Genomic DNA, 27,034 nt, shown 5'->3' with positions numbered 1-27,034 from the left:
GGTTTTATGATGGGCGGGTATTTTCCGAGGGGGTTTACGAAGGACGTAAACGCGGGGATGCGGCTACGCGGCGGGGCACACACCCAAGCCCCGAGGGCCCAGGAGCCGCGCGGCCAGCAGGGGGCGCGCTAGGATGGCGGGGGCCGGGCTCTCCGGCTTCCGTCCCGCCGCCCTGGGCAACGCCGCCCCTGGGGCTCGGCTGACCCTGCAGAGCTCGGCTCCCCGCGGGCCCGCGGCGGGAACTACTGAGGAGACGGGGCGGGGTCTCCACGTTTAAATCCCACGCGGCGATTCACGCTCGAGAGCCGCCGCCGCCGCCGCCGCGGCGGGGGCGGGGCCAGGCCGCGGGGCAGCCAATGGCAGGTCAGGGGGCGGGGCCGTCGGGACCGACAGCCAATGGGAGGGCCGGGCCGCGGGCCGGTTGGATTCAAAGGTGCCTATAAGGCGGCCCGCGGCCCGCGCCCGCCCGAGCCCCGCGCATCCCGCCCGGGCCCCGCGCATCCCGCCCGGGCCCCGCGCATCCCGCCCGGGCCCCGCGCATCCCGCCCGGGCCCCGCGCATCCCGCCCGGGCCGCGATGGCTCTGCGCCGCGAGGGCCTGGACGAGCTGCCCGCCAGCTGCCTGTCGCCCTGCGGGCCGCCCAACCCGGCCGAGCTGTACAGCGAGGCGCGGCGCCTGGCGCTCGAGGAGCTGGTGGCGGGCGGCCCCGACGCCTTCGAGGCCTTCCTGCGGCGCGAGCGCCTTAGCCGCTTCCTGAGCCGCGAGGAGGTGCGCGCCGTCCTGCGGGCGGCCGAGGGGCCCGGCCGGGGCGGCGCGGCGGCGGGGCCCGAGGACTCCTTCGGCTCGTCGCTCGACTGCTCGTCCGGCACCTACTTCCCGGAGCAGTCGGACCTGGAGCCGCCGCCGCTGGAGCTCGGCTGGCCCGCCTTCTACCGGGGCGCCTATCGCGGCGCCACGCGCGTCGAGGCGCACTTCCAGCCCCGCGGCGCGGGCTCCGGCGGCCCCCACGGCTGCAAGGACGCGCTGCGCCAGCAGCTCCGCGCCGCGCGGGAGGTGAGCGCCCGCCTCGGGCCCGGCGCGGGGGGCCCTCTCGAGGGCGGGAAACGGGCCGGGGGGGGGCTCCGGGGGGGCTCCGGGGGCCCCCGCCCGCCTGCCTCCCCTTGGATCACAGGGGCGTCGGGGGAAGCCTCAGCCCGCAGGGATGGGAGCTGTGTCCGAGGTCCAGCTCCCGAGAGCCACATCCCGGGGGGGGGGGGGGGGGCGGGGACTAGACCTACTTCCAGTTCTGCATTTCAGTTAAAACCAGAGACCGGATTGCTAATTTTCCTGGCCGGCAGCCAACACCGGATCCCAGCTCCTAAGAGTTGCATTCCCCAGGGAAGAAGTCCAGAAAGGTTGCACTCAGCGACAACCACGGCGGGCGGCGGGCGTTAGCGTCGTCGCCAGCCCCAGCTCTGTCTTACCCTGTAGGAAGCGCGCACGTTCCAGCGCTAACGTGAGAACCCTGCCTCTCCCTCCGGCCGTAGGCCAGAGGAGGAATGGCCCTCTCTGTGAACGAGGGGGGCTGCTCCGGTTGGTAGTCTAAAAAGCAGATAGCCCTGCTTTGGGTCATCTCTCTTCACAGTGGGTTTTGGTGCTGTTGTCTGGAGTCTTACTGTGGGTGGGGTGGGCAGTCTGACTGCAGCAGGGTGCTGGGGACCCAGGGATCTGGGGGAAAGGTGCAGCACACGACGGTGGATGGGGGGGGGCAGGGTGGGTGTGGCCGCAGCGCCTTAGTCCAGAGCCCTGTTCGCTGCCGCCCAGCTTGGCTGCCCACTGGCAGCGCCCATCTTCCTGGCTGTCAACTGTGCCAGGGACACACGGGCAGGTAAAGCCCCAGGCCCCAGGCCTTGGGTAGACTCAGCAGGGCACCTGTGGCTTAGGATCTCTGCATCGTCGGGTCCAGGAACAAGCCCTGACTCTCACCAGGGTTCTGTGCTTTTCCTGATGGGGTTGCATTGGGTAGAAGGTAGCCTGGCTTAGTGCCTTGCCTTTGAGGGAGTAGGTGTGGTGGGTAGGCTGAAGGTCCTTTTGACATCGCAGATGCTTGACAATTTTAAAAAGATGGAGAAAGGCACGATGGTGGGGTGAATTTCTAGAGCTCGCTTCCAGGAGGAAAATTGGGGCACTTGGAAGTTAAAAGAATTATGAACAGATCTCCCCGTGAAAGAAGGAGGAATTGCCTTAACCTCTTGCCTAGCTCTACTTTTTATTGGCAGCAAAGGGGCCCTGGGGCTGAGGCTGGTGCTCAGCCTCCCTTTGTTCTGAGGGCATTCTATAATACTGGCATTCCAGGTTAGGATCTCCTGCCCTGTTCTGTGCCGTAGTCTAGCTACATACTCATATCTTTGAGATTCTGTATTTGGAACCTGGGCGATTTTAGTGGAGAAAGGTGGTACGTTACCTTTAAATCCGATTGATATTGATATTTTCAGCATCTCTGCGAGGTGCCACACTGCTTGCTCATTCAGCACCTACTGGTGTCGGATGCTGTGCCAGGGCCTGGGGCCACAGGTGAAGGGCATGATGCTTGCACTTGAGAGTCGACAGTCTGCTGATGGAATGGGTAAGGAAGTTGCTACAGACAGCAGGGGAAGGGCTGAAGAAAGTGTCAGGTGAGGCGGTAACCTTGGAGTTGGGTCTAGAAGGATGCTGGGGGCTTGCCAGGCTAGAGGATAGAGACTGGCCCAGAAGGGTGAAAGGACACAGCAGCCAGGTTCCTCACAGCTGGAGCAGAGAGTATGTGAGCGTTAGTGGTAGAAGAGGAGGCTGAAGGGAGACCAGAGCCAGGGTTTGCCTGCTAAAGAGCAATGGGGAGCCACTGAAGGTTTTGACAGAGGAGTATCATTAGATTGGTGTCCCTGAACAGTAATTCTGGTGGGGGCATGAGGGAGGATGGGTTAGAGAGGGCTGAGGTTGGTGTCTGGGGTGCTTGTAGGGAAGAGGGCACAAGGACCTACTGATAAGAGGGGGGTGCTAAGGCAGTGCTGGGGTGGTTGGGTAGGGGAACAGTTTTAATAACAGGACTTGATCATTCAGTAGCCTGGGAGGGTGTTGAGGAATGGGGTAGGAGAATAGGCAAGGAGAAGACGGGAGAGGCAGAGTTGGGGAGGAGAGGTTTTTTAGCTTGGGTGGGCAGCGAGGCCACCAAATTAGTCTACAGGAGAGAGTGAGACTGAGAGTTGGGACCAGGAGAGGAGTTGGCTTTGAGACATGCTAACCTTGAGGCCTCAGAGACCATCTCCTCTCTGCTCTCTAAATGCTCTCTGCTAAACAATGTTCCAAATAATTCCAGGGTAGGTGCACTTATCTCCACTCCCCAGGCGATGGAGCCGAGGCATAGAGAAGTTGCCCCAAGGTCACAAAGCTAGGGAGAGACAGAGCCCGGATGCAAACTGAGGAACGGCAGCCCTTAGCCACTGACAGCCCCCATGTTCTGCCTTGTGCCAAGTGGAGATAAGGCACTGTCTCTGTCCTCAGGTGGACAGGCCCTATGGGGGTCAGAGGTAACTGCTAATCTGGTGGCTCGGCCAGTACTGCAGCTACTGCAGCACAGTAGAGCTGTGCTTTGTGGACACAGGAGTGGCGCCGTCACTCTGGCCACATCCTTTGATGTACCTGTGGCAGCAAGGACAGTGAGGATGCAGGTCTTAGGCTGGTTCAGGATGAGACGAGAAGCCATTAGGCATCCGTGTCCTGATGGTGAAGGCACCTGCTGGTAGGATTGAGCACTTCCAGTGGGTCAATTTCTGTGCTAACCCCTTTACCAGGATTCTCCCATTTACCCTCTCGCCGCTAGGAGGAGGCCACATTAAGAAGAGACCCGGCAGTTAACTTGCCCAAGATCACAGGATTAGTAGGGGACAGATCTGGGCTCCAGCCTGCCTGCCTAGCTCTCGAGTCCGTGCTCGTAACCACTGCTCCACACGGACTCCCTGCCATGCGGGAGGATTGGCACCTTGACAAGTTTCATGGCACCCTAACAAGTTTCAACAGGCTGAAGCTTCTTAACAGTTTCTGAAGATCTGGACATTTTGTTTCCGCGATGCATGTCCAATAATCGGCAAAACGCCTAGGACACTACTACTACTTCTGCACTTGTGGGGAAGAAGCCTGGAGTGGTCAGGATGCAGGCACTTGGGAAATGGTAGTGTCTAATCCTAGCTTTGCAGCCCGGACGGCCAGTTTTTGGATCCGTTTCGTCCTCACCCAGCACTCCTGCTGCATGCGGGGTGTCTGGCACGGTTGGCGGGGAGGGGAGAGGCGGGACAGAAGATGGCGAAACCGTTTGGGCGATTTCACCTGCCTTTCCACTCGGCGAGTTCTCGTCCCAGAGTAGGTGTGACTGGGGCTGTAAGTCGGCCAGGCCCTCCATTGGCTCAGTTTCTGTGCGCCTTTCAAAGTTTGGGCGTTTCGCCACATGAGTGAGACACAGCGTTTAAAACACGCACGATGTATGTGCAGCGTGGCTTCTGAATGCAGGCTGACTACTGACCCGGTGCTCACTTGAGCTTCTCCAAAGCTGGAGGAAATACTGCTTTGCATTTGAGAGCCAAGAGGTTGGCTTCCTAAGGAACATTTAGAATAATTTTGAGCCGAACAAGATTTTTTCCTGACACACCTACTCTGGAGTCTTTCCCTGTACTACTGTGTTAGTTGATGAATCATTTTGTTCTTTGTCTCTGCTGCCATGTGAATTGGTGTGTGGCTGGACTCTGGCCCCTGTGAATCAGGTTGGAGTAGAGACTTTCCCTGGAAGTGCTGCATGCCCTTGATGGGCGATGGGTTTCTGCAGTGGTCCTTGAGGGGTATTATTTTGAATGGAAGTTCCTGGGCAAAGCTCATCCTGCCACGAGGTTCCACACCCCTCAGAGGCACGGTTCTTACCAGCTGCCTATGTTCCAAAGAGGCCCTTGTGCAATGAGGCACCCTTGGGCATCCATTTGATAACCTGAGCATTAGTAGAAGCAGTGCGTGACGAAGCGTCCTGTCAGGAGGAGTAGCCGCTGAGAAATCTGTTGGAGGCCCCTGGTGTGCATGCGGATGTATCAGAATTTGGGCCCTCCTGATCTTGCTTAATGCTCCTCTGAGTTCCAGTAGAATCTGTCCGGTGTGATCAGTTCCTGTTCTGGATGCCCCAGTCAGCCCAGAGCAGACTTTCTCAATATTACTACTGTTGATATTTCGGATCAGATAATTCTTTGCTCTCCTGTGCTTTGGATCCTGAGCAGCATCCCCGGCTGCTACCCACTAGATGCTGGAAACGCCCCCCCCCACCCCCCCCCACCCCCGCCAATAGTCAGGATATTCGAGAAGTCTCCCTCCCAAGGAGGGATAGGGACCTATTGCTTAAAGGTTACAGAGTTTCTGTTTGGGGTGATGAAAAGGTTTTGGAAGCAGACCTGGTGATTGCACATGTTGTGAATGTAACTAATGCCACTGAAAATACCCTGAAAATCATGAGGATGGCAGATCTATCATATATTTTACCACAATTTAAAGAAATTGCCAAATGTCCCCTAGGGAAGGAAATTGCCCCTGGTTAAGAACCACTGGCCTGGAAAGTCTATCTGAGGCACAACTGTAGCCTGTACCCCACCAGACAGCATTGCTACTTTTTATCTCTTCGTTTGATTTTATGTATCAGGTGAAGGATTTTGGAATTGATGGCTCTTTCTTTCTTTCTTTCTTTCTTTCTTTCTTTCTTTCTTTCTTTCTGTCATGGTGGTAAAATACATCAAATTTACTATTTTTACCATGAAGTGGCATTAAGTGTACTCACATCTTTGTAGCCATGGCCACTGTCCACCTCAGGAGTGTCATCTTCCCGTACTGAAGCTCTGTCTCCATTGCACAGTGACTCCCACTCCCTTCCCCTCAGCCATGCAGCCACCCTTCTGCTCTGTCTGCTGTTATTCCTTCGTTCTTTTCTGATGTCTGTCACATAGCAGAGAAGCTGCAGGATCATCCTGGATCCTTTGTGGATATGGGATCAGTTCTCTCACCAAAAAAAGTACTGAGTATGCAGGCTTTTGTAAAAATCCTGATGCAAGTGGTAGAGCCCGTGGAGGGGAGTTTGGGAATATCCAGGAACATTTCAGTTGCATTTACCCATCAACTCTGCAGCTGTGTGTCTGTTCCAGAGACATACCTGCAGAAGCATGAATAGACACGTGCAATAGGCTTTTTGTTTGTGGCACTATTTACAACAGTGAGAGACTGGAGGAGTGGAAGTGGCCTTCAGTAGAGGAGCAGGGAGTAAACTGACCCGTCTGTGGGGTGGAGTCCCCGGCAGCCCTAGGAAAGGAGCTGTTCTATTTCCTGTGACTGTCTAGAGCTGCACCAACCATTGACATCCCCATTAGCCATCTTTAGCTATTTCAATTTATATGAATTCAAATGAAATATGAAAAATCCGGTTCCTGTCTATCTTAGTTGTATTTCAAGCATTCAGTCTCTGCTGGTAGCTAGTGGCTACCATGTGGATGGCACAGACATAGAACATTCCTGTGCTCCCAGAAGGTTCTGTTGATCAGCACTGCTCTAGAATGTGGTGTATCACATGCTGCCTTTTACCTGCAGGGGGGACATGAACACACACGTGTATACGTAATACACATCGTTGATGGTAAAGTACGTGTGTACATACTTGGCATACTTATTTATATTTAGCAAAATGCAAGACTATCCAAGGACAGATCAAAGTCACCATCGTGATGGAGAAAGGAGGCACAGGGATGAGGATGGGGGGTAGGTGACTCTGAAAACACCCTGTTTTGTAGATCGGAGTTTGGAACCAGGTAAGTGCTTTCCATAAATAGAACATAAAGAGAACTCAGAACAATAGCCCCCTTAGGATGCTGCTGCTTTCTAAAAGCCTAGCTGGCCTGAGTACTTCATGCTGGAACACGCCGGAGGAGATGCAGCTGCCGGTGGGTCCGCGAGGGCAGGCGCTGCTCCCTGCCTGTCTGGAGAGGCGCGGTGCACACTGCGGACCTGGGCCACGCCAGCGCCTCCGTCCGGGTGCTTCTGTGGTTAGTTGTACGACTGCGGGGAAACACCACCCACACGATAATTCCGGGTCCGTGGTGGACATTTACTTTGTTTCTGAACCCTGAAGATAATACCGAGTCACACACTTTTCAAGAAATTTCAAGGAGGTGATATCTGTTTTATTTAAAACCTGTAACAAATGGGGAGAGCAGGAGGGTGTCCAGAAGCGTAGGTGGCAAGGGCACCGGGGGACCCGAGGGAACTGGGTCTGAGTGGCACGTGGTCAGTGTGAAGTTCAGCAGCTGGGCTGTCGCCGGGCAGGCCGAGGCTCTCTGAGTGTGCACAGACCTGGGGTAGAACTCCACACATGTGGCTCACGTGCCCGTGCTTTCTGGCTGCGGTGGGAGGGGAGGGAGACAGGTGTGGGAAGAAGGGGTGATGGACGGGAACTTCCCGCTTCTGGCAGAGGGAGAGCTGGAACGAGGGGCCCTACACCACCCAGCTAGAGGGCGCTGATCTCCGGGAGAACCACCTGCCTGGGGATAGTGGCAAAACTGGGGATCAGACTCACATGCCTCTGTGTGAGGGCTTCCTGTGTGCTGGGGGCCGGCCGGGGTTCTCTCTGGGCTGAACCCGCGGCAGAGCCTCCAGGACAGGCAGTAGTATTTGCAGACAACAGAAGGAAGCAGAACTTAAGTATCTTTGCGGAGGGTCCGTGGTGCTGGAAGGTGGAGGAGCCAGCACCCACGTCTAGGTCCGTCTCTGCAGCCCGTTCACCCAATGCCTGTGTTCCCCGGGTTTCCTGATGAAGTGCATTCTGGGTTACTCGGCAGTACCACCTGCAGAGAGAAGGGGCTTCCCTTCTAGGGCTGGGGCTTCCAGGCTTCCTTAACATTCCTTCTGTGAACTATTTCGTGTCATTTGTCATCGTCTCCTGATGGGATCCATTCCATGTCCTTTGTGAAATACGGTACTGATCCTTTCAGGATGTATTCCGAGCTCTCAACCCCTTGGACACTAAACCTTAGACTTGTTTAGAATCCTATGTAATCTAGCACTCTTAATAGGTGGCTCCGGAGTCGCCCGGACCTGGGCTGGGATTCCAGCTCCCGCCTTTGCTTAAGTGTGTCACTGTGAACAAGTTACCTAACTGCTCCAAGCTTTATTTTTCTCATCAGGAAACCAGAGATAATTACTGGGGTTTTGAAATCCTGAGATATCTCTTTAGAGCTTTTGTGCAAGAAAGCCGATGGAAAAGCTTCCCAGATCATGTGAAAATGAACAGAAATGGTTTGTGCTCATCCCGAAGACTGAGAATAGCACGGTAGTTGCTGCTGTATAGCCGTGGATCACTGGGTCCCTTGGTTTAAATCACCAAGGGGTAGTTGGAGTGACCGGATGAGGGTTGTTACCTGCGAGCATGCTGTGGGACTTGACACAGGTGTGGCTGCTCTAGATGTGGCTGGAGAAGTGCAGGAACTGTAGGGTACTGGGTGACAGCTTCTGGCAGCGGGATGTTTCCTCCTCGCATATTACATAGTGACTGATTCGCACCAAGTTGCCAATGGGAATTGACCTTGAATAGATGCTCAGAAGCCCCCCTTTTTAGAGCTTTCTAACCCTTAGAGGTTGGGCAGGCCCTTTACAGCACAGGCTGGGATAGTGACTGGGGTGGGGGGAAGGGCTTGATGGGCATGGGATGCCCACTTTCCAGATATGTCTCTCCCTTGTCCATCCCATGTGATGTGTCAGGGAGTGGGAGCAATGCCTGGTTCCAAGTCCAGGTGTCCTTCCAGGGCCCAGCGACCTGCAGCAGGAAAGTAGCACCTAGGACACGAGTCTAGCCTTGGAAAGCAGGCACTCAGCTGGCCCGTGAATGAGTCCAGGCTGTTGCTGAGCTTGGTGGAGAGAGTGTCCGTTCAGAGGTTTGAGGGACCTCAGGTCTAGTGTAGTCTATGGGACTTGACTGCACGGGGCTGGAGTGGGGAGGTGATAGGGGAGTGGGGTGGGCTCTTCTCTGTTGCAAGCCTTCTGCTCTGGTAAGACAGGAGGGGATGGGTACAGGGAAGGTATGGAGAGAAATACCTCCATCCACCCTCTAAACACCTAGCGTTCAAATCCAATTATTTTCAACATGTACAGGAAAGGCTGGGCCTTTAAAACCAAACAAACCAATAGCTAATTGGATACGTACTCACCACCTAACAAAGGTGGTGTTTGTACATTTGTTTTGATAAGTGGTGAATCAAAGTCCAGTTTAGTAGGTGCCTTACTCTCTGGGCCCTGCTCCTGGGTCCCTGCCTCCAGACCTGGGTCCCGGTTTCTAAGCCAGCCAACCAGGCAGGGTTTCTCGGTTCCTTCCATGGGCAAGCTGGGTGCACGACCACCAGCCCCGTCAGACTGGGCGTCCTCTGTGTCCCTCATCGGCCTGGCTTTCTTGAGGTCAGAGAATGAGCCTTGGCTCTGTCTTCCCTGAGCTTTCTCTTGTGAGCTCTGCACACAATCCTGTATGAGTACGTTCAGTCCTCTGAAGGTTTTACTGCTGCTCCCAATGCCTTCCGTAGCCTTTCTCTCAGGCCTGTTGGGTGTTTTCTGTTTATGTGGAGATGAGTGTGCCTCTACCTCCCCCCAGCATACCCCCCCCCCTCGCCTCCAGCCTGCATAGTCCGCTGCCAGGCTCTTTGCATGGGCTCCTTCCCTTCTCTGCAGCCCCTGTTGCTTCCTGCCTGGCCTGTCATGGAAGCCTCTACCACTGATTATTCTTCCTTCAGCTGTGAGTCCTCCTAAACATTGCTGAATCTGAAAAATAAAAATATCTGAGTGCGTTCTGGGTTGTAGGAGATGGGGCCAGACCTCCAGCCTGCACCAGCCTATCTTCTAGTAGCCACTACTGTTGGGTTCACCACTTCAAACTCCTTACTCTTTTTGGGAGGTAGGATGGGGAGGGGCAGACGGAGAAAGAGAATCTTTGCCTGGGTGTGGAGCCTGACCCGGGGCTCGATCTCACAATCCTGAGATCATGACCTGAGCCGAAACCAAGAGTCAGGTGTTTGAGCCACCCAGGTGCCCCTGGAGCCCCTTACTCTTACATTTTTAAAAGATGTTTTATTCATTTGAGAGAGAGAGTGCATGAAAACACAAGCAGGGGGAAAGGGGAGAGGGAGACTCTGCTGAGCAGGGGGCCTGACGCGGGGCCCTGGGACCATGACCTGAGCCCAAGGCAGGTTCTTCACCGACTGAGCCCCCCATGCACCCCTCTTTACTCTTTTTTTTTTTTTAAAGATGTATTTATTCATGAGAGAGAGAGGCAGAGACACAGGCAGAGGGAGAAGCAGGCTCCCCGCCAAGGGAGCCCAATGCAGGACTGGATCCCGGATCCCAGGATCACACCCTCAGCTGCGGAGCCACCCAGGCGTCCTCCCCCGCACCCCCTCCCTTTTCTCTTTTTAAACCTCCCCCTCCATTGCCTGTTTGGTGATGACTCTGGTTGGCACTCAGGCCCTCCACCATCTGGCTCACCTGAAGGCCCTCAGCCAGGTCCTGCTGTTCCCTCTCACACATGTTCTCCGTTCTGGCCACACTGGCCCCTACCCCATCATTTCCTGCCTCTCCCTCTGCTGCCACATGGTTTTCTGCTCCATTGCCCTCCTCTTCACTTCTTCAGCTGTGAGCCCTCCTAAACATTGCTGAACCTGAAAAATAAAAATGTCCAAATTGGGTCCTTATTTGTGATTCAGCTCAAAGGCCCTCTTCTCCAGGAATCCTTCTTTGCTCTGGTAAACAATTGAGTACCTGTAGCACCTGCACCACAGCAAGGGAGGGGCCTCACTGTCTCCTCCTGTCCTCAAGTTCCCCTGATGAAATTGCCTCATTTTGCCTGCCTGCATCCCTTGTCCCCCTTTGCAGATAAGTCCGGTATCTGTCAGATTCTTTATAGCTGTTTTTCTGCCTAGCCTGGGGTTTGGCTCACAGCAGACTCTGAAGAGGTGCTGGCTGCTTGATGGAGCACCTGCGTTATGCCTGAGCTAAGCCCTTTTCGTCTTTGTCTCATGTAATCCTCACGATAGCCCTTAGACGTAGATGCTATTATTATCCATCTCTTCCAGAGGAGGAAACTGAGGCTCAGACAGCTGAAGAACTTGCCTAGGGTCACACAGCTAGTGTGCTCCAGAGCTTGGATTGATGCCCAGGCCTTTCTGCCTTTGTCCACTATGTTAGATAACCTGGATACAACTCTGCATGGGGTGCCTAAAACCACATGGGAGGATGTAAACTTCTTTTAAAGATTTAATTATTCATGAGAGACACAGAGAGAAGCAGAGACATAGGCAGAGGGAGAGGCAGACTCCTTGTGGGGAGCCTGTTGTGGAAGTCGATCCCAGAACCCAGGATCACACCGTGAGCCTAAGGCAGGTGCTCAACCGCTGAGCTACCCAGACATCCCATGGAGGATGTAAACTTCTGATGATGCCACCAATTCAGAGAGAACACTGATTTTCAGGGCACCTGGCTGGGTTAGTCTGCAGAGTGTGCAACTCTCAATCTCAGGGTTGTGAGTTCAAGCCCCGTGGTGGGCATGGAGCCTACTTTAAAAAAAAAAAACAAAGAACACTTACTTTAAAAAATTGTGTTCGGGGGTTTTAGCCAAACCCTTCCCCAGTAATAGCTCAACAGTTGGGGCTTCATTAACACTGGGGGGTGGGTGGGGTGGTGGGAGGCAGTGGGGAAGGCAGCCATGGAGAGAAATTGGTCTTTCCAGACTCCTCATAGCAGTGACTTTCCGGAAGCTGGCGTTTCATGGTCCCTCATCCTGGTAGGTGAGACTAGGATGTTGGAGAAAGACCACAGAGAATCTCCTGTTTGTCTCTGTGTTGGTTCTTGAACACTCCCCTCCTTAAGGGATCATGGCTCTCAGGTGCTGTCCTGAGTCCTCTGGGGGACACAGAGCTGAATCCATCCCATTCCAGGGCATCCATTCCAGTAGGAGACGCGAGACCCATAAATAAATGCCTTAACGTTCAGAAAAGGAGTTAATGTCTGAAGACACACAAGTTTTCACTGTTGAAGTGAGGAGGAGGGAGACCCCCCTTCCATCCCAGGCTGCTCCTAATGCTGGCTCAGGGAGCTGTCTCCTTGGCTCCAGGCCTTGGCTCAGGCCCTAGCTCTGGCTTGGTTTTCAGGGACTTGTACTAAGCCTACAAACCACAGTCCTGCCAGGACTTCACTGAACGCCCCACTCTTAAACCTGCAGAGGGCATGATGAGAGGCTTGGCCCCTGGAGCAGCCTGTTCCCAGCAAGGAAAGCCAGGAGCTGGCAAATGCCTCCTGTGTTGAACTGTCTGGACGGCTCCTACCCTGGACTGGTGAAAGGAATCAATGAACAGATACTTGAGGGATCTTTTGTACCTTGCACTTTATGTAACATAGTCATTTAATTCTGACCGTACACTTAGTTTGCAGACTCAGGGCCAGACGTTGGAAATAACTGTAATCTGCCTAGGGCTGCATGGCTCAGGCAGCTGTGAACTGTAGTCTGATGCAGAGTGTGGAAGATTGAGCAACAGGCATGAATGGAGATATGGTGTTAGGGACAAGAAAGGACTGGTCCGAGGCAGTGCGGAGGACAGTGGCTGGGAGGTGGTCCGGGGGTTAAGTTGAGCCAAATCTGGATGTATAGGGTACGGTGGCCCGAGTGTCTTTGGAGATGGATGTATCCATGGTTGGGGACAAACCAGTAGTGCAGAAGGTGGGCAGGGGTGCTGTAGGGCGGGGAGTCTTTCCTGGCTCTGGGATGGGCTCCAGAGTCTGGTCAGTAAGCTGTAAGCTGGTGTTCCCATGAGCTGACAGCTTGCTCTTCCCTATGTTGCCTCACTCTGTAGGTGATTGCGGTGGTGATGGATGTTTTCACGGACATTGACATCTTCAAGGACCTGCAGGAAATAAGTCGGAAACAGGGAGTCGCTGTCTACATCCTTCTGGACCAGGCTCTGCTCTCGCAGTTTTTGGATATGTGCATGGATCTGAAAGTGCATCCGGAGCAGGAGAAGGTTTGTGTTACACATTTCTAGTCTCCCCACAATCAGCAGTGACGACTGAGTGTCTGAGACCTACACAGTCTGTACGGTGGTGGGTGGGGGATCTCCATTCCAGAAGAGGCAGCTGAGGCCACAAGCAAAACCATATGCCTGAAATCTCACAGAAAAGAAACCCTAGGGTATGCAAGCTGGTGCAGCCACTCTGGAAAACAGTATGGAGGTTCCTAAAGAAGTTAAAAATAGAGTTACCTTATGATCCAGCAATTACACTACTAGGGATTTACCCCAAAGATACAAATATAGTGATCTGAAGGGGCACCTGCACCCCAATGTTTATAGCAGCAATGTCCACAATAGCCAAACTATGGAAAGAGCCCAGCTGTCCATTGACAGATGAATGGATAAGGAAGATGATATATATACAACGAAATATTACTTAGCCATCAAAAAAAAAAAAAAAGAAAGAAAAATCTTGCCATTTGCAACAACGTGGTTGGAACTAGAGGGCATTATATAAGCGAAATAAGTCAGTCAGAGAAAGACAACTATCACATGATTTCACTTGTGGAATTTAAGAAACAAAACAGGAACATATGGGAAGGGAGGGAAAAACAAAAATGATTAAATCAGAGAGGAAGACAAACCATAAGAGATTATTTTTTTAAGACTTTATTTATTCATTCATGAGAGACACAGAAAAAGAGTCAGAGATATAGGCAGAGGGAGAAGCAGCCTCCCTGCAAAGAGCCCAATGTAGGATTCGATCCGAGGACCCCAGGATCCTGGGGGATCCCAGGATCCCTGAGCCAAAGGCAGGTGCTCAACCACTGAGCCACCCAGAGGCCCCTATAAGAGACTTAATCATAGGAAACAAACTTAGAGTTGCTGGAGAGGAGGGGGTGGAGGGATATGTAACTGGGTGATGGGCATTAAGGAGGACATGTGATGTTATGAGCACTGGGTGTTATATGAGATGATGAATCACTGACCTCTATCTCTGAAACTAATAATATGCTATGTGTTGATTAAGTTTAAATAAATTTAAAAAATTACCACCACGACTAGGAAAAAAAAAGAAACTACAGAGTCAGGACTCAAACCTTGCCTTGCCCCTCGTGTCGTGCTCCCGCCTAACCAGGAGCTCAGTTCTTGGCAGCGTGAGGTGCCTGAAACGTGTTGCTTTTGACAGAAGCAGGGGCAGGGCCACCACTGATAGAGCCCCTGCTTTGTTCTTGGCACCGTCCTAGGCTCCTGACAAATGCTCTGTGACTTAGTCCTCACGGCCACTCTGTTGGGGAAGTGGTGGCACAGAGAGTCCAGTGTATAATGAGAAAGGAGTGGGATAGGGTGGGTGGACCTGCCTGCCTCTAGTCCCACTGTTCCTGACCATGTCAGGTGCTGCCTGTCGGTTCTTGTTATTCTAAAATTAGGCTTAGGGCACCTGGGTGGCTCAGTCGGCTAAGCATCTGCTATAGCTTGGGTCAAGATCCCCCGGTCCTGGGATAGAGCCGCTTGTGGGACTTCTTGATGGGCCAGGAACCTGCTTCTCCTTCTCCCTCTGTCTCCCCCCTCATGCTATCTCTCTCAAGTAAATAAATAAAATCTTTAAAAAAAAAAAAAGGCTTTCTATGTCCTTTGCTCTGAGCATGAAAGTAATTTGAATTTAAGTAGTTAAATGTAAGCTTACATAAGTCAGCTAGCTTGTTCTCTGTAGTGGAAAGAGGCAAGAAAAATGATCATATTTGTTCTTCATCTTTTTAAATCAGGTATCTTAATGTGAGCCCTGATTTCGGGGCTTAATTCATCATTGGTTCATCACCTTCTCTGAGCCACTTAAGTGTTCTGGAAATAAAGCAGTAAACAAACCAAACTAAGAATTTGGGCTTTGGCCACTGGCTGCTTGCATAGTGGATGTCAGCCTGCCACCTTGGTATTATCAAGTAACTTGGTCTACAAAATTTGGCCATTTAACTTCTCGAAGAGTTTTTGGGGGTGGTTTTCCCTAATGAGGAACCTAAGGACTGGATTTAATTAGGTAGTTACTTGTTGCTGCTGCTACAAAGCAAATTCATGGTGAAGGTAGAGTTAGAGCTTGGAGCCAGAATGAAATGAGCCAGCCGTGTGACCCAGCAGTAGTTGAAACCAGAGGCCAGGTGGACTCCAGGAAAATGCACGTGAGCACAGAAAAAGCACATTATCATCCAGCCAAACATCCAGACTGACTGCTCTTACCCAGAGCCAGGCAAAGCAATGCAGGATGCCACCGTGGAACCCCGAGGCTCCCTGTCTGAAACTAAGGCTGTGTATGCTAGCAGTGGGAAAATCACGGAGTGGCTCTGGCCACAGTTCTGATCGGGAGACTGGCTCAGAACCATCTACTCGGCAGAAATCTAGCATTACCTACCGACTCAGTTGCACACTATTGATTGCTGCCCTCGGGAAGAGTCGAAGCAGGGTCTGTACCATTGGACTCAGTAATATTCATAGTGTCTTAACTACTTCCTAGAGAAGCACCGTCTTCTCTGGTGCTTCTCTCACTGGAGTATGTCTGCTGGGGAATCTGTACCCTCATCCAGGGGGGCTGACCTCCACCGTGCCCTGGCTCTGCAACTGGTTCTGAATGTCGAGTGTCCTGTCTGTAGGAACTTGGTCACATATTTGTGTGTAGACATGCAAAAGTGCTTTGGCCACAATCACAGGGGCCTGTACTATATTCAGGTAAGTGCCAAAGGGAAAGATGTACACAACCATGCCTAGCTACACCCATAGTGATATTTTTTAATGCTTATAAAGCTTGGATCAGGAATCAGCCTCTCCTCCAGGAAGCTCCTCACCTTGCCCTCGCCTGCTCCAGTGTGTACCTCTATGGAAGTTCCTAGTTTGTTTGTTTAATTTTATTTTAAAATAATTTGATTGACAAAGGAGTTACAAATATAAGGAATTCCTTTTTTTAAAATTTATTTTTTAAGTAGACACTATGCCCAACATGGGACTTGAACTCAATAACCCTGAGATCAAGAGTCACATGCTGGGGATCCCTGGGTGGCGCAGCGGTTTAGCGCCTGCCTTTGGCCCAGGGCGCGATCCTGGAGACCCGGGATCGAGTCCCACGTCGGGCTCCCGGTGCATGGAGCCTGCTTCTCCCTCTGCCTGTGTCTCTGCCTCTCTCTCTCTCTCTCTCTCTGTGACTATCATAAATAAATAAAATTTTAAAAAAAAGAAATTAAAAAAAAAAGAGTAACATGCTCTATCAACTGAGCCAGCCAGGTGCCCCCAAATTTAGGGAATTCCTGAATACTCTTTGCCCAAACTGTCTAAATGTTAACATATTAACAAGCCCTTGGTGTGAATTTCAAAATTGAGAAATAAATTTGATCTAATACTATTATCTCCCCTACAGACCTTACTGATCTCACTGATCATTCCACGAATACCCTTTATCTTGTCCAGGATCCAACCCAGGACCATATCCCCCATTGGGCTGTCATGTCTCCTTAGCATCCTCTCATCTGGAACTATTCCTCTGTCTTCCTTTGTCTTTTAGGGTCTTGATGCTTTTGAAGAACACTAGCCAGTGTTCTATAAAATTTGGATTTGTCTGGCATTGCCTCATGGCCAATTTCAGATTATTTGTTTTGATAAGACCACAGAAGTGATGTTATGTCATACCATAGTGTTTTTGTTTTATCTTTTGTTTGCATTTTGAAATAATGACAGATTCACTGAAGCTGCAAAGGTGATTGAGGTTTCCATGTTTCCTTCATCCAGTTTTCCCCAGCGGTTACATCTTATGTACCATAATACAAAATCAAAGGCTGGAAATTGGCATTGGTACAATGTGTGCCTAAAGTTCCATGCCATTTTATCACCTGTGGACATATGTGTACCACAATGCAGAACTGTTCTATCACAGTGATCTCCCTCTTGCTTCCATTATGGTCTCATCTCCTCCTCTCTCTGTGCCCTCCTCCCCATTTTTAATCCCTGGCAACTAGTAGTTTGTTTCTCATCTATAATTTTGTCATTTAGAGAATGTCCTCTAAATGGAATCATACAGTATGTGAGGGTTTTTTTTCAAGACATTTATTTTAGAGAGTGTACGTGTGCACACGCACAAGCAAGAGGGGAAAGGGGCAGAAAGAGGAGAGAGAGAATCTGAAGCAGATTCTGTGTTGAGCACAGAGGTTGACATGGAGCTTGATCTCTCGATCCTGAGATCATGACCTGAGTCAAAACCAAGAGTCAGATGCTTAACCGACCGCCCCTGTATGTGACCTTTGGAGATAGGCTTTCTTCATCCTGCACAGTACCCTTGAGATCTGCCCAAATTGTTGTGTGTATCAGTAGCTTGTTGTTTCTACTGCTGAGTCGAAACATGTGGTATGGTGGTAGCACACTTTGTTTAAACAGTCACACACTGAAGGACTTGAGAGAATTAAAATGTTTAACATTTCCTTTGGATCATGTAGGATTTCTAAAGGTATATAGTTCCTATGGTACTGATTTGCTCCAAAGAATGCAGATGGTCTTGATATTTTACATACCATTGGATATAAGTTTCTGTGCATCCTTTGATGAGGGTAATTATGCCTACAGAGGCCCCGTGAGGCCCCAATGTATTGGTGCCCTTTTGGTAAACTCGTTCTTATAAGAGATGTGATATTGCTAATTAAGCCATGTGTGCTACGAGTGTTCAGCCTCGGAAGTCTCGTGTTAGAGAGGACTTGTCCTGTTCTGTGGGGTACCTGGGGATGGGCTGTTATTCATTAACTGATGCTGTTAAATAAAAGGGCAGGGGAAATACCAGCTTAGCTTCTTTAAGCCTTTGTTAAAATGATATTTATTACTAGCATGTTTTCTTTGAGGATATTATTCCCCACAATTTGTTTCAGAATCACTTCTTGGATTCTCTTGTGTCCTTTCCTCAAAAGTGAGTCTTCTTTTGTGAGTCTCAAAAGTCAGTGTAAGCCAAGGGCACACAAGAAGACCAAGTCGCATCAGCCAAGTTGCATTACTGGGGTCACAAGCATGCCGGCTAGTGTGCTGGGTAGGCTGTTACTGAAGGGGACTGGGGGCCGCTCCTTTGCCAACGAGCAGTGTCTGTTCAGGAATTGTAAACCAAGCCCTCTTAATCATTTGCTCACTGGATTGTTTCTTTTTCTTCCATTCCCTGCTGACAGCTGATGACTGTTCGGACCATTACTGGAAATACATACTATGCGAGGTCAGGAACTAAGATAGTTGGGCAGGTTCATGAAAAGTTCACGCTGATTGATGGCATTCGAGTGGCTACGGGCTCCTATAGGTAAGTCTCTAGCCTGCCCATGCTTGCTACTCTAACCTTTGGAGGAGGCGTGTGCTATATAAAGGTAAAAATGGCTTTTTCCTCTCAATGGGAGCCTTTGTGGCCAAGCATTCTGATAGGTGTGCATCTGCGGGTGTGAGTACATGAGTCAGAGCCTCCTCCTGCAGAAGATGGTCTGGGTGTGGGGTCACCTGCCCTGCCCTATGGGCCACAAAACTAAAGTACAGATGTTGAAACTTGCCTGGAGACCCCCAGTGAACGAGTCCTTGATTCCAGCCTCGGTCAGGCCTACAGTGGGAGTCACTGGGAGTCACCAGTGACAGGAGCGGTCTCAAATTCTGTTCCTTGGGACCTTTGACCATCCCCTACCCCTTGTCCCTGCTCACTTGTAGGTAGGGGCAGTCGCAGGCCTCGGCATCAGTGTGGAGGACAGCCGAAGCTGTCACCTTACCCTTAAATCCTTCACCTTCCTTCAAGCCTGGTAATCTTGTGCTTGGGTTTCAAAAGTCCTGGTCCCTGTTTCTGGCCCTACCTTTGAAGTCTCTCCTTGGCAGTGGCACTTTACAGCAGGGTACTAGGAAGTTGAAGAGGGAGGAGATGAGTGGTTAACACTGATCTCCAGAAGTGAAGACCTACCACGTTTACTTATGTGCTTCTGATGGTGGTGTGTCTGTGAATGAGATTGGTGGAGTGCATGAGGTGTGTCTTGAGTTTATAAAAGAAAAACTCCTTTTGGAAAAAACATGCATCTCTTGGTTATGATTATGTGTCAGCCCTGGGTAAAGGCAGACATGAAAAGAGTTGTGGAAGCTGAGACGGTTGGATCAAGAAACTTGCAATGCCTGTCTTTTCAGACAGTACTGTTGTTGCTCAGAGCAAAATTCACACTCTTCCTTGAGACCTCCTTTCATAAGACATTTATAAATAACTGGAGGAAACTAGATTTTCACCCAAAATAGGCTTTATCTATGTTATGCAAACTTAGTCTTGAATGGTTTTTGGCTATTCTAAAATATATAAAAATTACATTACTCTCTATAAAAGAAATATGCTACCTATGAGGATGAGGATGGTAGCTTCTATTTGTTGAGAGCATTTCATGATCCTGGTGTTGGGTAGGTGTCTTGTTTGCATGATTGAGGGTTTTCAATTTCAACCCTCACTGAGGGTTTCCAAAAGAGTCTTTCTTCTAAGGCTTCGAAGGCCATTCTCAAGGTAGAATTGCATTAGCAGGGATCCTTGGTTGCCAGAGACAGAGATGATGCTATATTCTATGATCTCTCATTTAAAACATCCTATTCTTAATACAAACTTTTTTATCATTGGGGTGATTGCAAGTGTAGAAAGCTAGTTCGAACTACTTTATGCAAAATAAAATTTATTGAGTCCCATAACTTGGAAGTGTAGAAAGGTGTAGTTGGTTTTTTGCTCGTCTTGACCTGGAGGGCATACCTTTATCAGAATATTGTCCCCTGGCTCTTCTTTTCTCTAGCTGATCTTTATTCTCAGTCAGGCTATCCCTTTGAAGGCAAAGATCCAGGCTTACTTACATAGCCATTAGTAGCTATCTCCCAAAGAGAGAGACTTTCTTTCTGTTTGCACTGTCATCAGTCCTTGAAAAATTAGTTGGGGGTGGGTGGGGTTCTGGTACTAGAGGAAGGAGGAGGAATGCTGGACAGGCAGGACTACTAATTCTGAATCAACAGTGTCATCCTTAGAAGGACAATACCGTCTCCCTTTGGAAGTGGCAGTATTGGAGGAGCACTCTACTAGCCATTCTTTTTTTTTTTTTTCTTAAGATTTAATTTATTTATTCAGGAGACAGACACACACACACACACACACACAGAGGCAGAGACACAGGCAGAGGGAGAAGCAGGCTCCATGCAGGGAGCCTGATGTGGGACGATTCCGGGTCCCCAGGATCATGCCCTGGGCTGAAGGTGGTGCTAAACCGCTGAGCCACCAGGGCCGCTCTATGCTAGCCATTCTTAATGACTGGGGTCTGGTCTAGGGTCTACCACTAGCTTCCCATTGTGACATCACTAGCTAGTTTCCTCACTTCTAGTCCTTTCTAGTTTTTAGAAATCCTGAGGCTGAGGAGGTGTAGGTGTGTTGGTTAAACAGCTGGCCTTTTAACTTCTCTTACTGCATACCTATGTTGTATACTGGAGTGAGGCCAGTTGGATTTACACTGCATGGTAGGTGTGCGCTGTCACCCCAGCTGTGACTCCTGGAGCAGGATACCTGGGGTTTATTGTTCAGTTTGACAGTAAGTAAACAGTAAAGAGTTTGCTCATCCTTATCAGCTTCTCTTTGTTTGTTTTTAATCCTTAATTAAGTTTTACGTGGACAGATGGCAAATTAAATAGCAGTAACTTGGTCATCCTGTCTGGCCAAGTGGTTGAACACTTTGATCTGGAGTTCCGAATCCTGTACGCAGAGTCGAAGCCCATCAGCTCCAAGCTGCTCTCTGACTTCCAGATCAGTGGCAGGTTCGACCATCTAGTCGACCGGAAGCCCCTGGCTAAGGAGCTCACGTTGGGCGGCCTGCTGCGCCTGCGGCTGGCCCGGCTCTCAAGCACCCCCAAGAAGGCCGAGCTGGGGTATGAGGCGCCTGCTGAAGGCAAGGCAGAGGCCAGGCGCCATGGTTCCGAGTCCTCTACTGTCAGTGACGAGGACCTCAATGGCCTCAGGGACAAACCAGAGGGCAGGAGGATGACCGAGGCCGCCACTCAGACGGAGCCAGGAGAGGAGGCACCAGCAGTGAGCAGGAGTGATGCAGCGATCCAGGCCAGCATGGCCACGGCGTGTGCGGGGACCCAGACCACGGTCACCACCAGGGCCGCGACCTCCCAAACCGTGGTTCGGTCCACGTCAGCCACCACCCAGACTGACGTGGACGAGAATGTTCTCTTTTCTCAGGGCACCCAGTCTAAAGAAGGATCACCAGTATCCAGGATGTCTGTGTCCAGATCTTCCAGCCTGAGGTCTTCCTCCTCTGTGTCTTCCCAGGGCTCAGTGGCCAGCTCGCTGGGCTCCCAAGCATCCAGCAGAGCTGCTGACCTCGTCCCCTCTGGACATGCCAAGTTCTGGGGCACCCCCCACTTGGATCTGTGCTTACGAGACTCCTTTAGGAACTTGAATCAAGAGCGCCAGTTTCACTTTGCTGGCATCAGGTCCCGGCTCAACAACATGCTGTCCATGCTCTCCAGGAGAACCTTCCTGACTGAGAACTACCTTGGTTTTCATTCCGGAAATGTTACCAGAGCGTCGGTGAATCTGCTGGCTGTGAGAGATATCGCATTGTATCCCTCCTACCAGTGAAAGCTCAGCGTTCAGCCCTCCGGGTCCTCCAGGCACCCACCTTGACAGCTTGTTCCCCCGACCTTTGGTCACTCCGATGTTCTCTGAGTTCTATAAACTGCACATTATTTTACATGTTTTTGTCCTATTTTTGTCATGTATAAACCAGGTGTTGGTTTTATGGTTGAAACACTATGGGTTTTCAGTTTCTTTGCACTACTTTGATATTGATATCTCTTAAAGGGAGTGTTTAGGGTTCTCAGGTTAATTCAGGTAAGAGAGAAGATATGTTTTGTTTTGTTTTTTTTTCTAGATTTGTGTGCTCTTCTGTTTTAGAGATTTGAACACCAATTTTTGTGATCAAAATCCTGCTTAGAAGACACCATATTGTCTGTCTTTTCTTTAAGATATCTATGTTCTTAGCATTAAATAAATATAAACAACCTTTGTGTGGTGACTGCTCAAGTATTATTTTTCCCGTCTGACACTTTTCCCTTTAACCCTGGGGGTGTCACAAGTAAATGCATGAAATAGCTATTTTTGCAGGTTTTTTTTTTTTTTTAATAGTGTTGGGATGGGGAAGAAGTAGATGATCCAAAGTGTTGAAAGAGAAAACACCCACCTAAAAGTTAGAAGACATAAAATTAAGTGTCAGGGTCGTGCCTTCCTTAGTGATAGGAATGTCAGTGTTACTGTTTAGTTCGAAGGAGGGAACTTGCCAGGAACTGCAGGTCTTTTCATGTGCTCTGCATGTCTTTTCTTCAAGGAAAAACCTTGAGCTATTTAGACAAGAACCTTGGTTCTCTGCTTTTCTGTCCAAGGCGGCCTCATGTGCATTCCTGGATTCATCCCTGATATTAATTCTAGTGGCCCCATGGGCCTCATTTCATCAGATGGGTGTATTGACAATGATTTAGCAATCTAATATCCTGGAGCAGGGGCAGAAGAGGACACTGACAATTATCCCAGATTCCTGGTCCGGTGGCAGGCCATGCAACTGGTTTCTACACCCTGCTAATCAGGATCGGTATGGCTGGGGAATCCTGTTTTTGCCCAGTCTTGTTGGTGTGGACAGACCAAAGCACGAGAATTAAACGGTAGCTTCCTCCTCCTGATTTGGCCAAAGCAAAAGAGATCTGTAACAGGGAAGGGTGTTGTCTGCCACATAGGCACATGCTGATGCACCCAATTGTGAGCATGCCTGTGGGTTTTCATGTGTGCACCAGGCCTCCATTATGGTCACCAAGGTTATTTGCTGGGTTCATGCCTTAATCTGGGCTGTGAGGCTGGCCAGACAACCGGTTCATGTCTGGGTGTAAACAACTTGGGCCTAAGCCTCACACAGGCATATTGTTGGTTGAAACCATTTGCAGATTGAGATAATTTCCTATGTTCTGTCTTTGACCTCACAGCAAAGTATCACTGGATAGCTGTTATTCCCGATAACCAGGCAAAGAAACTGAAGCTCAAATGAAGCGGCATATACTAGGTCACAAGGCTGATTAACAGTGACGCAGGCGTTGAACACAGGTTTTCAGATTGTGAGTCCAGTACTTGGTTGTACGACTGTCTGTCTGTAGGGAGTGTGGAGGCATTACCGGGTGTACCTTGAGAAATGGCAGTTAATACACTGATGAACTGAGACATTGGGTGTAGAGATTTAAATAAACTTGAAAAAAAAAATAAAGATGACCCTGTGAAGTATTCAGACAGAAACCTGATGATAAACCCTATGACGTTTCTCTGATGTGTGCCCAGACACTGATCCACCAGGACAGGTGTCTAAAGCTATGAATGAGTTTATATTAGGAATACTCTGTGATCATGGACCATGTACCTTATGTCAAATATGTTCACATAAGCATTTTACACTAGTTTCACTGGTGCCTCATGCCTGGAAAGATACCCCAGTTTGCCAGGCAGAGTTTCAGTTTATGCCTGTGAGATCCCCCTTTCGGTCAGAGATGTGTCCAGTTTGAACAGTTAAGCATACTATCATCCTACCTTGAAAGCACCTGGCAGGTCTGAACCCTCCCCAACTCATCCCAACTGTATAGATAGGCATTGTCTCTCCGACCAACATACAGAGACTCCCCGGTAGCCAAGTCTCTTTCCTGGTGGACCTCCATACCTCTATACTCAATCCTTGCGGCTAAGTAACACTTTTGCTTATGCTAATACATGTGTGAACTTGCTCATTTGTGTGTAAGCCAACAAACCAGACAGGTTTGCAGATGTTACAAGTCGCAGAGGGCTACACCTAGACCCAGTGGGGAAATCCCAGTGTCTTGTAATTCTGCAAAGGATTATTTCTTTTAAGGCTCGGGTAGAGCTCTCTCTGATCTGGCTTCATGGAGGAGATCCAAGGGCAGTTAGGATTCTTCTTAGGAAGTCAAGAGTCCTAGCGCAGAATCGAGGGATGGTGTAATGGACATCTGTTATTTTTGCTTCCTTCATTGCATCTTTGCTAATTTCACTCTGAGATTTCCCTCTGAGGAACCTTCTGTTTGTAACTCTGGGTCTGTGTGGTTCCGGTGAGGCTGACCACACCTGACTTGGGGTGGAATGTGTGACCTAGGTTTAAGCCAGTCAGTATGTCCTATCCCACAGCCCTGGTGATTGGTTCAGGGATGGATATACGATCAGTCAGATACTTTGGCTAGGGATTTTTCAGAAAGAGGCTTGATGCTAGGGATGTCAGCTGACGTAGCCATGTGACACTCATGTCAGTAGAAGGCAGAATGTTAATACTCAGAAATGAGTCTTGATTATGTCCTATCTCTCCCGATGCAGCTGTGTCTCAGCTGTGAACTACTCTTGGACTTTTTAAATTGTACGAGCCATTTTTGCATAAGAGAGAACAGATTGGGTTTTCTATCACTTGTTATATAAAAGCCTTAATGGATGTAAGGATGAAAACCCCTATATCCTGTGCCTCCTAAAACATGGCCAACATGGTCAGACTGGAAATATTTCAAAGCAGAAAGGAACAATTAACTACCATAGACACAGAGAAACTTCTTTAATGTATCCATGCAACATGATTTTGAGGAATATTATCTTTCATGAAAAACCAATTATCATTCTGAAGTTGTAAAGTATACCCCCATGTAACAAAATGATCAGACTTTCAAGGACTTGTTTGCAATGAAGTGAGTAAATTCTGGATGCCATCTGAAGAAATAAGTTTTAATTTTAGAGTAGTTATTTTAGGCCAATCTTTCTGAACATAGTTAAGAAGGGTAAGATAGTCTATTAAGACCACTCCTAGTTTGTAACAATACAACCACCCATCAGCATCTAGGTTATTAGGTGTTTTCTCTATAAAAGTCTGTGAGAGCAAAACAACCCTTTAAGGACCAGCCAAGCCCTGAGAACTTTCTGAGTCCAGTGAACTAATTCTCATCTAGGACAGCTAAGCTCTGATGGTTTTAAATGGCCCATGTGGGTGAAAAACCACTGGCTTGGAAATTAGAAAGCCTGAATTCTAGTTTCAGTTCTGATATGAAAATTAGCTCATTGAGTTTGACCAAGGACAACTTGATTAAAAGTTTGTCCTTTTAATCTCCCTTTTAATGAGCCAAAGGGTTTTTTTTTTTTTCTATAAAAAAGAATTTAGGCTAGACATTGACTAAAGTCTCCTCCAGCTTTTAAGATTATGATCCAGTAATTTGGGCATGGCCAATCTGCTGTCTCTTTAAAAGTAGGAAGACTTCTTCACATAAGTCAGAGTAATTTATAAGATATAGAAATAATAAAAAGTGGCATGCATTTCATTTTCCCTTGTATTTATGAATAAACCTCATTTTTTATACTTAAGCTGTTAGTGAAAAAAAATATAGCCAGGGAGGATCAGTGTCATGAAGAATTAAAAATAATATATAAACCATTGTGTTCACATATACATTACTCAACAGGTACCAAATTTGTTATTGGGCTCTGAGTATGAATGTGACATGATCTTTGTCCTTAAGCTCCCCCACGCTAATAGTGGAGGCAGATGTAACTATAGTTCAACTAAAAGTTACCGCAAAGGTGAGCACATAGGCCCTGAATCTACAGAGGGGGAAGCCAGTGAATTTAGAGTATTCTTAGAGCTGCCCATGTAAGGGTATTTTAAGGGTGAATGAAGATTTCCTGTCAGAGAGGTTATGTATTGAGCCCTATTATTATTATTATTTATTTTTTATTATGGAAATAAAGGGGATATTTGGAAAATGAATGTATGCATGTAAATTCTGATTACCCCCCCCACACACACACACACCCATCCCGTGGATTTGCTGTATTTGAGCTAACCAGAGCCAACGTTGACTGAATGCTTATGTCATACCCTGTTAGGTATTTTACATGTGATCTCATTTAACAGAACCTTTGAAGACATTTTACAACTAAGATTAGATGACAGGTAGGCTCCAGGAAATGGCAGTTAGGATTCCAAATCATGTCTGCTTATCCCCAAATCCCTCGATCTTTCCATAACCATGCCATTACTCATAAAGAATGCGGAGTTTTCTTCACAGCTGTAAAAAATGCATAAATTCTGAAGCGTCTCCCTTCTTTCCAAATGAGTTGTCTACCCATAAAATATTTCCTCTCTTCTTTGGATTAGTGGAATCTTTCTCTAGCTTGTTGATTGGAAGAACCACCTGTGGAGCTTCCTACAAAATGCAGGTCATGCATGTGTCTGGAGATTCTGCCTCGGGATTGGATCAGGGTGTAAAATCTGTAATTTTTTTTAAGGGATTTATTTATTCATTCATTCATTCATTCATTCATTCATTTATTTATTTGAGACGCAGAGAGAGAGAGAGGCAGAGACTGAAGCAGGCTCCCTGGGGGAACCCTATGTGGGACTGGATCCCAAGACCCCAGGATCACGACCTGAGCCAAAGGCAGACGCTCAACCACTGGGCCACCCACGTGCCTCTAGAATCTATTTTTAGAGTCCAGGGTGCTAAGCGTTACACGATGGACGGTGGGGACACCTGCACCCCGATGTTTCTAGCAGCAATGGCCACAATAGCCAAACTGTGGAAGGCGCCTCGGTGTCCATCGAAAGATGAATGGATAAAGAAGATGTGGTCTGTGTATACAATGGAATATTACTCAGCCATTAGAAACGACAAATACAAACAAAAACAAAAACAACAAATACCTACTATTTGCTTCAACGTGGATGGACCTGGAGGGTATTATGGTGAGTGAAGTAAGTCAATTGGAAATGGACAAGCATTATATGGTCTCATTCATTCGGGGAATATAAAACTTAGTGAAAGGGAATAAAGGGAAAGGAGATAAAATGAGTGAAAACATCGGTGAGGGAGACAGAACATGAGAGACTCCTAACTCTGGG

General features: G+C 49.1%; 1 protein-coding gene across 1 annotated transcript; it reads left to right on the top strand.

Moving 5' to 3' along the window:
- The first annotated feature begins 467 nt into the window (after positions 1-467).
- Positions 468-22,135, top strand: FAM83D (family with sequence similarity 83 member D). Its single transcript, XM_055301102.1, has 4 exons — positions 468-1,053; positions 12,912-13,079; positions 18,248-18,372; positions 20,715-22,135. The coding sequence occupies exons 1-4, from the start codon at positions 577-579 to the stop codon at positions 21,697-21,699; spliced, it is 1,755 nt and encodes a 584-aa protein (XP_055157077.1). The 5' UTR covers positions 468-576; the 3' UTR covers positions 21,700-22,135.
- Positions 22,136-27,034: the final 4,899 nt, after the last annotated feature.

The sequence above is a fragment of the Nyctereutes procyonoides genome, unplaced genomic scaffold, assembly GCF_905146905.1.
Source record: "Nyctereutes procyonoides isolate TBG_1078 unplaced genomic scaffold, NYPRO_anot_genome, whole genome shotgun sequence".
NCBI classification, from domain to species: Eukaryota; Metazoa; Chordata; class Mammalia; order Carnivora; family Canidae; genus Nyctereutes; species Nyctereutes procyonoides.
The sequence above is the reverse complement of the archived record's forward strand: the minus strand, read 5'-3'. Positions and strand labels throughout refer to the sequence as shown.

Bases quoted from the DNA above. Each gene is read 5' to 3' on its own strand.
- FAM83D (XM_055301102.1), top strand. From the start codon at position 577: ATGGCTCTGCGCCGCGAGGGCCTGGACGAGCTGCCCGCCAGCTGCCTG. The intron at 1,054-12,911 runs GTGAGCGCCCGC...CTCACTCTGTAG, and splicing joins AGCTCCGCGCCGCGCGGGAG to GTGATTGCGGTGGTGATGGA. The intron at 18,373-20,714 runs GTAAGTCTCTAG...TCCTTAATTAAG, and splicing joins GTGGCTACGGGCTCCTATAG to TTTTACGTGGACAGATGGCA.